Source organism: Triturus cristatus, chromosome 2_2, assembly GCF_964204655.1.
Source record: "Triturus cristatus chromosome 2_2, aTriCri1.1, whole genome shotgun sequence".
Taxonomy (NCBI): domain Eukaryota; kingdom Metazoa; phylum Chordata; class Amphibia; order Caudata; family Salamandridae; genus Triturus; species Triturus cristatus.
The window spans coordinates 1,246,042,876-1,246,055,479 of NC_140582.1; the positions used below are offsets into that span (position 1 = coordinate 1,246,042,876).

At 47.2% G+C, this 12,604-nt stretch overlaps 1 protein-coding gene across 1 annotated transcript in view; it reads right to left on the reverse strand.

Annotated features, from left to right (window-relative positions):
* LOC146863508 (uncharacterized) overlaps positions 1–12,604 on the reverse strand; it is a 149,487-nt gene that overhangs the window by 29,855 nt on the left and 107,028 nt on the right. Inside the window, exon 3 of the mRNA XM_085643383.1 lies at positions 8,629–9,413. Within this exon, the coding sequence (XP_085499509.1) occupies positions 8,662–9,413 (752 nt within the window). The 3' untranslated portion in view covers positions 8,629–8,661. The remainder of the gene's footprint in view (positions 1–8,628; positions 9,414–12,604) is intronic.

Sequence of the window (12,604 nt, forward strand, 5' to 3'; positions counted from 1 at the left end):
TCATCACCCCAGGCAGCAACTGAGATGGACACCCACAATGAGATTTACTGCCTACAGGCAACAACTGAGATGGATACCCAGAATAGGACTCAGCTTTAAAAGACAACATATGCGATCAACACCCCCAATAGGACTCACTGCCGTCAGGCAACAGCTGAGACCGACAACAACAGTAAGACTCACTGCCCACAGGCAACAACTGAGATGGACACCAAAAATAGGACTCACCGCCCACAGGCAACAGCTGAGATGGACACTTATAAAAAGACTCAGCATCCACAGGCAATAACTGGGACAGACACCTACAATAACAATCACCACCATAGGACACAAGTGAGACGGACACCTACAATAAGAATAACTGCCCATAGGCAACCACTGAGATAGACACTTACAATAAGACTCGCCGCCGACAGGAAACAACTGAGACAGACACCTACAATAAGCCTCCCCGCCCACAGGCAACAACTGAGATCAACACCCCCAATAAGACTCACCGCCCATGACGATCAAGGACAAAGAAGAGCAGCTGACGTCGAGAAGAGAGAGCCTGGAGAGGATTTTGGCATGAAACCCTGACTGCAGCCCAAAGACCCAACAATTGCAGAGCCCTGTCTTGTCCTGCCACTGGAAGACCTTTACAAACCCCCGGGACCCTCCAGCACTTTATCAAATTGCCTAAGAACTCCTCTGGAGTAGAGGAGCTACTCCCCTGAATTGCAGGCACCAGCGCCGCAGAGTCCAAACTCTCGATTTGCAGCTCCCTGGCCCGCCAACGCCATAACTGCTTGGGAGAAGGTACCACAACTCTGAAATATCAGATCTGCCTCTTCACCAAGTTTGTAGGCACTAGGATCTTCCAGAGCTGAGCGGCACCAGCCCTGGGGTACCGGATGCCCTGCAACCCGAGACTGACTACAATAGTCCAAGCCAGACTCCAACTGCCTGCGGACCAAGCACCCATCGAGGGATCTCTGAAACCTTTGTGCTCCCATGGTCTCCAGGCCATAGAGACCTCTGCACTCTTTTCAGTTCCCCTGGCCATGCCTACAAGCCCCCCCGTGCAACTTCTTTTTAGGTGCCTACCCCCCCTTCTTCGTAGCACACCACCTATGCACTCTCCCAGCACCCTGCTCCCATCCCAATCCAGGACGTTCCTGAGAAACTGCTTGTAGAACTACGTACCCTGGCTACCTAGCATTCAAAATCTAAAAGGTGAACCCCTAAGACCTACTGCACTGTGATTTATTGCACTCTGAAGTGGAGAAGTGTGGCTCAATGATTAGAGCGGCAGACCCTGATGCAGAGGTCTAGCCCGGGACCAGGGTTCAATTCCCCGCTTCGGCGGGTCTTGGGCTCAAAAATTCCACGGACCTGATAATTCTCGCCTCGGTGCCATTCCAATCATGGAGTCCCACTCTGCAACTCTGGGCAATAGCTTGCTTAATCTCCACAACGGCCCCCACAATGCTAAGGATGCCTGGCCTCCACCTTGGGGGTGCCCAGGAGTGGACACGTCACAGGGAAAGCCAGGATGGGTTCCACAGCGGTATTCGTACAAGCGCCTTGAGACCCTTGCGGGTGAGTAGTGCGCTATACAAGTATCAATTTTTTTTTTTTTACTCTGTGTTTTTCTCCATAGGATAACATTGTGTACAATTGCACACAACTGTCTATTACCTGTACATACCTTGCTTATTGCTAAAACATATTAAATGCTTACCTGTAACTGAAGTTCTTGGTTCAAAATAAATGTAAAAATACTTTTTTTATAAATCGGTCTCGACTTCATTCTTAAGTGTGTGTTTCATTTATTGCTTTTGTGAGTGCACCAAATGCTTAGCACTACCCTCTGATATATCTACCTGCTCTCCCACACAACCGCAAAATAAAGCGCTAGCATTATCTACTTTCCCTCTGTAAACCAATAAGGGTCTCTCTGACCTCTCTGCACAGTGTACCCCATTGTGGTGCACTATATTGAGAGATGGGTATTCTACACCATGGTTTGCAATGGTTGCTGTGGAATGCACAGATGTGCTCCCCCGACCCCTGGTGTCCACTGAAGCCAGCCACCACGGCACACAAGACTCTTCGAGCATACAAATGTCCATATTCTATAAGTGGCATTTCTACGTGAGTTATGCCAAAACCACCTTTACCACTGGAAAGGGTTTGGCCTGGTGAATCCATTGATAGGAAACATCACAAGGCTGCTCCCCTGTAATCCACTGTTGCAGCCGAAGTAATGTCAACCACTTACCCATGTTAACGTATGGAAAGAGCAAACCTCATAGATAGTGAGAACACACATAGGTATTCCAGTGTGCACACAGACCTGCGAGGGCAGGCTGAACACATAGTCCCCAGCACCATGGATTGCAAGTGCACCCACCCAAGTCTGCAGCGGCAGACTGGACACACGTTTACTAATACTGGTGTCTGTGCTCACGCACGATGGCAGGCTGTACACTTAATCACGGGCACCATAGGTGCGGGTGTGCTCATACAGCAGCCTGCAATGGCAGGCTGCTCATGAGGTCAATCACAATAGATGCCAGTGCGCACCCACCGGTCTGCAATGGCCGACAGGCCCATGTTTAAGAACATCGAGTCACAGCTACTTCTCAACACGAGTAGGAAGGGCGCACACACTTTCATACTGTATTTACAGTGGGAAAGTGCCCAGAGCCCGAAGGCCACACAAGAGAATCAGCAAAACCCAGATGGAAAACCAAAAGGTTTAGGGAAACACTAAGGGGCCGATTCCGATCCTGTATTCTTTTTCCCGTCCGACTCGTATCGGTAAATTTTTCCATACAAATCGCACAAGTCCCGTCCGACCCGTGAAGTACGATTCGTATGGGAAAAATACAACTTTTCCTGATCCGATTTGTACGGATCGGCCCGATCCTTACAAATCGGATCGGGAAAAGTTGTACCAGACGGACCCGGACACTTTTCCGTACAAATTGTAAAAATGCAGTCCAACCGTACTAGTACGATCCGGACCGGCTTTCCGATTTACGATTTGTACGGAAAATGTCCCGTACACGGGGAATGCCATTACCCGCTACGAAGCGAACTTTGTACGACTCGTATCCCGGGAAAAGTTGTTCCCGGGGTGCGAGTCGTACAGGGGTACGAGTCGTACAGGCATACACCCCCATGCATTGTGTATGTACGGTACGTACCCCCAACATCGCGTACCCCAAACATCGCGTATGTACGGTGCGTACATACGTGATGTTGGGGTATGCGATGTTGGGGTACGCGATGTTGGGGGTACGCACAGTACATACGCGATGTTGGCGGTACGCACAGTACATACGCGATGTTGGGGTACGCACCGTACATACACAACGCATGGGTGTGTATGCCTGTACGACTCGTACCCCTGGGGACTCTGCTTTTACAGCTGTTTTTGGCTCCCGTAAGAAAAGAGCCGTACGGAGTGCCGTAGGGACGAATCGTACTTGCTGGGCTGGAAACTGCTGCTTAAATACATACAGATGTCGCGTGCAAGCTGTTCCGGATCAGAATCGTTGGTTTATTTTAGCTGTATGGTCTTTTGTACGATTTGTATGGAAAGAGGCTTTCTGTACGAATCGTACTTCCTAGGTTGTAAGAAAAGTTTACCGGGTACGAGTTGTACGGGAAAAACGCTCCATACAACGATTTGTACAGCCTTTTTCCAGGATTGGAATCGGCCCCTAAATGATGAGTATCAGGTCCAGCACGGTTCATCCAGTATGCCAATGTGCAGAATACAGTCTTGGAATCTGGCTGCAGTATGATCGGAATCACTGGACACTGAAACTAAGATTTGGGTGTCATCAGCATACGATATTACAAAAAAAATGAGAGATTTTAGAAGCCTGGCCAAAGGAGTGACATATAAGTCAAAAAAGGTGGGACTCCTGCAGTATTCCAAATGGAAGGAAAAAGGATTGGACACAAATTCATCCAAAGCGACTGTTGGACCTGATACTTGTCAGGTGTTGTCTCCCTAAATGTTTTGCTTTTTCCTTTTATGTATTGCTGGTTCTCAGGTGGAGTCCTAAGGCTCCTGGCCCTTTCCCACTGTACTGCAGTGTGAAGTGCATGCACCCTTCCAACGCATGTTAGGGAGTGGTGCAGACATGATGTCTGTAAACGTAGGTCAGAACCGCCATTTGCGGCTTAGGTGTGCACTTAACTGCTGGTGTGGTTTACCTACATGTAAGGCCAGTGTGTACACTCGCATGGACTGTGCATTTAAACATGAGTCCGACCTGCCAAAGCAGATCTGTGAGAATGCCCTTGCGTGCGTGCTCCGGCTGGCCAGTATCAAACACAGTCCATCCGGGAAGGTGAAGGGCTGAGCAGGCACCCCAAGGGGTTGACTGCCCAGGTTGTAAGGAAGACCCACAAGGGTTCCCCTACCGAGGAGGCTTGCTATTCCCTTAAGTTAGCACAGGGATTGCAGTGGCACAGCCTCATGATGTTCCAATACAATGGCTTCGCTGGCCAAACCCATTCCAATGGTAACGGTGGGCTTGGCATATCTTGCTTGGAATTGGCACTTATAGAAAGTGGACAGTTCTATTCATCAAACTCTTTGTGTGCCATAGGAGTTGCCGTTGGTCAACACTGGAGTCCAGGGGAACACATCTGGGCCTTCCTCAGTCACAGTCATAAACCATTGGGCATGCAATTCAGATAGCCGACCTCTGCCATTTGTGGGTCTAGCGGAATATATGGGGGGCAGAGATTGTCAAACCTGGCCACTGGGGCCAGAGGACAGCCCCATAAAGAGAGAGTATGACCGTCGGGTTTTGCATTTCTAGTGACTCACAATATACAAGTCGCAAAAGCTGATATACAACAGAGTCTCAGACACTGTTTGCGATTACCAAATGGGTTGCAAGGGACATACCTCATTAATATTCATAAGTCAGGTTGTAATTTGCGACCCATTGGGAATGACAGGCACTCACCGGAATGCATTTCAAAAATAAAAATGAAAAGTTTTCTTTTCATTTTTTTACAGTGCTCTAAATAATTATTGGTGCCTCAACTCACAAAGGGGAAGGGGTTCCTTGGGGACTACTTCTTGTTTGCAAATGTAATTTGTGGTAATCTGCAAATGTTTTGTGACCACAAAACATTCATACATACCAGTGCGACTCGCTATTAGGAAGGGACGCCCTTTACACGCCCCTTCCTAATCGGTACTCGCAAACCCTATTTTGCGAGTGGATAATTTATTACTGACTCACAAAATAAAGTTGGTACATAAGAAAATGCATTTTACCAGTCGCAAACAGCTCAAAGGGCAGTTCGCAACTGGTAAAATGCATCGTACATCTGGCCCCAGCGTATTTGCAGAGGACATGGGTCCAAAGTGATGAAGTTGAGCAGATCTGCAGATCTGCAGAAAGTGGGGAGAAAGAAGCTATTATTTCTAGTTTAGAGCGTGACTTGCTGCGAAGCGCTGCATGAATATTTGGTAAAAATGCCCCACAGTATTTTGTTGACTGCAGCAATGTTTATGGAGAGCACTTTCACTGGATATTTTGACATATGGGGTTTGGGTGTTTCCACTCAAGACACCAGGCTTTATTTGCCCTGAAACTGAAAGCCCCGCTCATGGTTTCTTCACGCTGAAGGCTGCTCAGTTTCTGGCAGCGCAGCCTTAGCTGGCTCAGTTATTGGAAATCATGTGCTAGTTTTCTAGCTCCTAAAAGACCGGCTCCTTCACACTTAGGGGCCAATTATTTTGGCGGGCAGATCCGCACCGCGCGCATGGTGGTGGCGATCCGCCTGCCAATCTCTACCGCCCGTCTCCCATTTCTCCCCTGCCACATTACAATGGCAGGGGGGACCCCGGCAGACGGATAGACCGTTCGCCGGTTTTCCACTGGTCGACTCGACGACCGGGCGGAAAACATGTTTGATATGGTGGCCATCCATATTTTGATGCGGGTGGAGATCAGCCCTTCCATGGCGCGTTGCCGCCATGGAAAGGCTCAAGGTCTTTGCTGTTGAGGGCCCGTAGCAAGCCCCCAGGGTGTTGGGGGATGCACATGGGAGTACCTACGGTGCCCCCCAACATTTGCATGCACAAGCTGGCAGGCACCGCGAGGTGCCCGTCACGTTGTGCATTCAAATGCACAACATGCATTTTTTACCTTGCGGCGGGTGCTGCTTGCAGCACTGTCCGTCGCAGTGTAAAAAATGCGGGATGCGCCCGCCAGTCTGGCAGGCGCATCCTAATTGCCCATGCGGGACTGCCGCACCCTTAGCGGGCGGTCCCATTTCCTGGCCGCCATCATAATAGACCCCTTAGGGAGGTGCTTCCACCCATGATTGTTCCTTATATGTCCACCATGCAAGGCATAGTGGTTGCAAACAGGACCCCTGCAGGAAACCCCCAACAAATGCAGGACATTTATTTACATATATTTATAAACGTGCACTGTCACCGAACGGGTATCCTGGTGCTACATTAAGCAGCTGTGGACATATAATCCTGGATGAAGGTGTGCTGGGGGGTATCATTTTGCAACCTGTTCTAATCTTTTGGGAAGAGCCATGTTTTAAGACTCTTCCTGAAGTGTAATAGGTCCCCTGTCTGTCTTGGGGTTATTGAGCGTTCATTCCAGAGTCGAGCTCCTTCGGTCATGAATGCTCTTCCTCCAAATCTAGGGGCATATTAACAAGCGGCAGCGATACTTATCGCTAGCCGCTCTGAGCGAGAGAAATGTTATCGCTGGAAGTTATCACCATGCTAGCACTGTATTAACAACGCATAGCGCAATGGCAATAATTTCCCAGCGATAGCGATGTTTTCCATGGAACATTGCTGGTTTCCCAGCGATGTTCCATGAAAACGGTGATAACCTTGCGGATACGACCCTGTGGTTGTATCAGCATAATCCACCTCAATGGTAAGTATAGCTAAGTCTGCATTTTAGCAGACGTTAGTTTTTGGAGAAAACAGCTGTTTTCTCCAAATACTAACGTCTGCTAAAATGCGTGGGCAGCCTTGTAAATATCGCGATGTGTACATCAGTGATATTTACAAGGTTGTACTACCCAATGATGCCCACTTTGCATCTCATTAGCGATGCAAAGGGAGGCGTCGGGTAAAAGGGTGCTAACATGCGCTAATGCATGTTATCACCCTCTTGTAAATAGGGCGATATTTTTATCTCTGCTTTTTTGGCTTTAAAAGCCAAAAATGCGGAGATATGACCCTTGTAAATATGCCCCCTAGTTGTATTGTATTTGGACCTGCTAGCCAGACTAGCTGATGAGGATTGTAGACTTCTTTTCGGGCACGACAGTTAAACCTATTTTGTAGAGGGGTTGGCCCAAGGCCGTGCAGTGCCTTGAACACAATACAGAGTGATTTAAAGTGTATTCTCTGCATCAGAGGGAGCCAATGAAGGGGCATATTATCAAGCACAGCATTAAAATTATCGCCGCTTTAGCGGCAGAAAACTGCCGCTAAAGCCGCGATAATGGGCTTGATAATATGCCCGTGAGAATTCCAATGGAAGCCCATGTTGACACAGCCATTTCTTGATAATATGCCCTGAAGTTCCCTCAGGGACAGGGATGCAGATGACCTACGTGGTCTATCTAGAGCCAGCTTAGCTGCCACGGTTTGAACTCTCTGTAATCTCTTGATTAAGACGTTTGGAGCTCCTGGTAACAGAGCGTTACAGTAGTCCAGTCGGCCCAGGATTACCCTTCTTACCACTGGGGCTCTGGCAGACATTGGAAGCATTGGGCGTATCTTTCGTGAGGTTCTGATGAGTAAAAACTGATTCTGGCCGTTTTGTTCATTTGAGATTCTAGGCCTAGTTTATTATCCAAAATTACGCCCAGATTTGAAATGGTCCCTGAGGGTGTCGGGGGCTTATCTGAACGAATGCGCCAGAAATTAGACGGGGGGAATGGAGTTTTTGTTGCTGGGCAGCATAAGATCGCTGTCTTACCGCCATTGAACTTCAGTGTGTCATCTCGAAGCCAGGCTGCATTTCTTCGCATTCATTCGTGGAAGATATTGAGCGGCAGTGATTGATCTGCTTCCAGGGAAAAAATAAGTTGGGTGTCATCTGCATAATTAACTAGGTTGATTTTATATAACTTAATGATTGAGATCAAAGGACTCATGTAAATGTTAAATAGTGTGGGGCTCATTGCTGATCCCTGAAGAACACCATGTGTAATGTTTCTAAATTCGGATTAGTAGGGTGGGAGGGCCGCCCCCCTGTTGTGTATTAGACAGTCAGGTTTGCAGCCATTTTGCGACTATGCCTCTCACTCCAATTGAGGTGAGCCTATTCATGAGAGGACTATGGTTGACCATATCCAATGGGGCAGACAGGTCCAATAGGATCAGAATGACCAAATGTCCTTTGTCTGCTCGCTTTCAAAGTTCATCCATGTACATTATTGTCTAGTGTTTCAAAAGTAAACCTGCTTTGGTGTTTTATTTCTGAAAATCTAAAAATAAAGACTGTGGCATTTTGAAAACTCCCTGTAGGAAAGCTGACTGAAAAACTCAAAGGCACCATTGAACAGCTTTTGTGGAAAGTGTGTTAGAGAAGGGTGGAGACACAACGTCATACTTACGTAGGCGAGGGTGTTGGGCTCTTCTTCTCGTCACTAAGTTGCAGTGCCACAGACCTTGACCTGCACCCCCCTTGTGAAGGCCATGAATTTAAAGAAGTAACTGTGACCCAGATTTTGGGCTCTTTTAAGCCAGTCGTCGTCCACCCTGGTTGGTGGAGGGGCCGTGTAGATCTTCCCGTCTGACTTGGAGACACACCAAAGGTTGCCATCAGGAGTAAAAGACATAAAGTGGCTTAAACTGCCCCAAACACTTCCCCTGCCGATGGCCTGGCTTTGTCCAATCCAGTTGACAGCTGCACTCGCTGGAGGGCTTCTCCTGTAAAAGGTATCTGCAGTCACAGCATGCAGTATCCCCTGGGGGTCGAAGAAGAGGGCGTAAAACCAATCCCATCCATTATTACCAACTTTGGTAGCTTGTGTGGACAACCAACTCTGATCTTCGTTGGCCGGCGGGGGGCCTGTGTAGAGCCCACCCTCATGAGTGGTGGCATAAAGCGCTCCATTGGGGTGGAAGAAAAGGCGCTTGAATCTTCCCCAGTCTGTTTTCCCTACGCGCTTTGCAGTATCTTGGAGCCAGTTCTTGGATGGGTCTGAAGGCATGGGACCCCTATATATCTCAGAACCTTTCACGACATACAGGAGACCCTCTGGGCTGAAGAGCACATGGCTTACATCGCTCAGCTTTCCCAGAACACGAGCTCTCGACGTGAAATTGTCACTCGAAGCTGCTGGGGGCGGGCCCGCCCTGATGACGCCCTGATTGTCCACAGTGAACAAGATCACACCTGAAAAGCAACAGAGAGTTATTTGCATCAGATTATTGTTCTCAGAAGAATAACAAGTTGGCACTGTATACTCTCCACAGTACTGCGTCACAAATGGCAACTGTGCGTCATTCAGGGTGTCAGGTTAACCCCATGCCTTACCTCTTGGTTCTCATGAAATGGATCAACTTACTAGAGAAAATCTAACATTGGAAAAGGCATATCAACAGAAAACAAAACGTCAACAGGATACACAGTGATGTGTTGTACATTACAGAGCAGGAACAGATTGTCTTGTTCAAACGCAGCAACTCTCACACATCTTTAAGCTGCTGTTTCTGTGACAGTGCACAGCTGGGGTATATCAACTGCTGGAAACATGGGGGCATATTAATAAAAGAGATGCGTCGCTCTTGTGACACGCAATGGGGCGCAAGAGCGACACAACTCCTAAGTTTGATTTATCAAACCATGCAAGGCCCCCTTGAATGGCTCTGCATGGCTTGATAAATCTAGAGTAACGCAACACAGCGCATATCACTGCGTTGCGTTACTCTGCCCGAGGGAGATGTTCCATGGGTGGATCAGGGCTGTTCACACGCACCTACCCATGGATTTTGTCACATTCCCAGATTTACCATTACTGGTAGACCTGTGAATGTGTCCAAATGCTCCACATCTCCATGCAAGGTGTAACGAGAACTATCTGTATTTCTCCTCATTACTTCCTCTTTCTACGTCGGCTGAATTCTGCAGCACACATAGAATGAGGGAAATGCCGCTCAGTGCTGTTTTTGTACAGGAAGGTGTCTGCAGGGAAGTACCACTGCACAGCGGACAGGAGCCAAGGTAGGAATGAGGAGTTTAATTCAAGTCTCGTGCACCCAGCAGGGCAGCCAGCTACCGACTAACTGACCACTACTGAAAACCATACATTCTAATCCCCTACAGTCCAGTCAGTCCCTGCAAAGTTCCGACCACAGAATTATCCCCGCGACCTCAGACCAAGACCCAACACACCTTTCCCCTATAAACACAAAACAAAACAGGGTTACAACTATTGTGAAGGATACATGAAAAATATAACGTAAAAAACAACAACAGAAAATATATACAGTGGCACCATAAAATTCTTGACGATTTTCTTGCCCACGGAGTTCTGGTACAAACCCACAGAATTCTGGTACAAACACGATCACCTCTGGTTCGCTTCTCCCCTACCATTTTATCATGCACAATATGTGTGCACCCTAGATGCCTTTGTACCACCAACTTCTCCGTGTTCCACCACTTACCATCTTCTAACTTAACCACATGCACCTTCACACACACCACTTTCTTGGGGTCAGAAAACTTTGAATTTCCCTTGGCAATAAAAGCAGGCAATCTAACTCTAACCCAATCCCCTTCTTTCACCTTCACTTTTCGCACACTTTCCTTGGACACATATATACTTTCGACATCAGACTGTTTTAACCCCAAACCCTTCTTCTCCTCAACGGACACCTCCAAACTGCCCATCCAAGGTCGTACTAATTTATTGGCAGCCTCTCTACCTTTGAGTAGAGCAAAAGGTGACATTCCAGTACTTCCATAGGGAGTTGGACGCAATGCCCAAATCAATGCTTCCAATTTCTTTCTCCACTCCAATCCATTCACCATAGACAACTGAATGCTATTTTTGATTACTCTCAACCATGCCATTGGTCCTGGTATGGTACAAGGAAGTTGTCACATGCTTTACACCCCAGTTACTCATGAATCTACCAAATTCTTCCAATGTGAACTGCACGCCATTGTCCATGACCAATTCCGAGGAAGCACCTTCCTGCATGAACGATTCACACAGAAATTTCACCACTTTCCCTGTAATGGCCGATTTCACAAATGTTACTTAAGGCCCATGAGAATATTAGTCTACTAAGACTATACAATACCAAGACGATTCTCTCAACATATTCATAGATCCAATAATTTCCAAGCCCAATTTGACCTACAGTCTTCCTGCACTTGTACTGCCTCTACAGGACTCGGCACCTTCACTTAAGACTTGTCACTCAGCAACACAACCTCTCACCCAGTGTTCCACCTCCCTGTCCAATCCTGGTCCCCAAAATGTCTTCCTTACTCTCTTTTTCAGAGCTGTCATCCCCACATGCCCTTCATGGGCCAACTGTAACATCTTTTCTCTCTTACCTTGAGTTACCACTAATAAACTGGCCCTCCTAAGAATGTCATCAGCCTCACTCAATTCTTCCAACACCTCCTTGTACACTTTAAGAGTATCATCAACCTTCTCTTTTGTCCATTCCTTGCCCAACCAAGACATTAACTCCTGAAGCACCTTATCATGCTCCACAGCGTGTGTCCATTCATCCTCCTTTACACACTTCTTCTCATCTAACATGGTACATGCCACTACACTAAAATCATCATTCTTGTCCTCCTCTTCTCTAGGTTTCATGGGTAAACAAGATAAACAATCATCAAAAATGATTTTCACACCCGAAATATTCTCCGATTTGAAGTGTAATTCCTGCGGCCGGTAATGCCATTTGCCAATCCTTGGAGTTGCTTTGCAAGCTCCCTGAATTGAAAACAGATTTAGAAGGGGTTTATGATTGATGTGTAAACTGAACTCGACTCCCCATAAGTACTTCCTAAAATAATTCACACCCCACCAACATGCGAGAGCTTCACGTTCAATGACAGAATACGTTGCTTTGGCTGCCCTCAATTCACGAGACACATATGCCACCACTTCATCCTTGACATTTCTTGATTGCATCGATACGGCACCCAAACCATACTGACTTGCGTCTGTCACCACAATGCTCGATTAGTGTGTCAAATGACTTTAGAGGATTAGCCTCTGCAACCTCATTCTTCATCACACCAAATTCATTCTCCACTTGATCCTCCATTCAAACCTAAAAAATGTTTTAATAATGTCCTCATACTCTTCGTTCTTTCAGCACACTTTGGTACGAAACATGCATAAAGTTCCACCATCCCCAAAAATTAACGCCATTGATCTTCATTCTGACGTGCAGGGAATTCCTTTATGTCCCTCACCAAACCTTCCTTTGGTTTGTCTTTTAATATGGCCCATACAACTGCAAGGGTTTTATCATGTTCCATTTGATCTGCATCATAAATTAAAATATCGTCCTGGAAACACATTACTTTGCCTATACCCTTGAACATGGCCT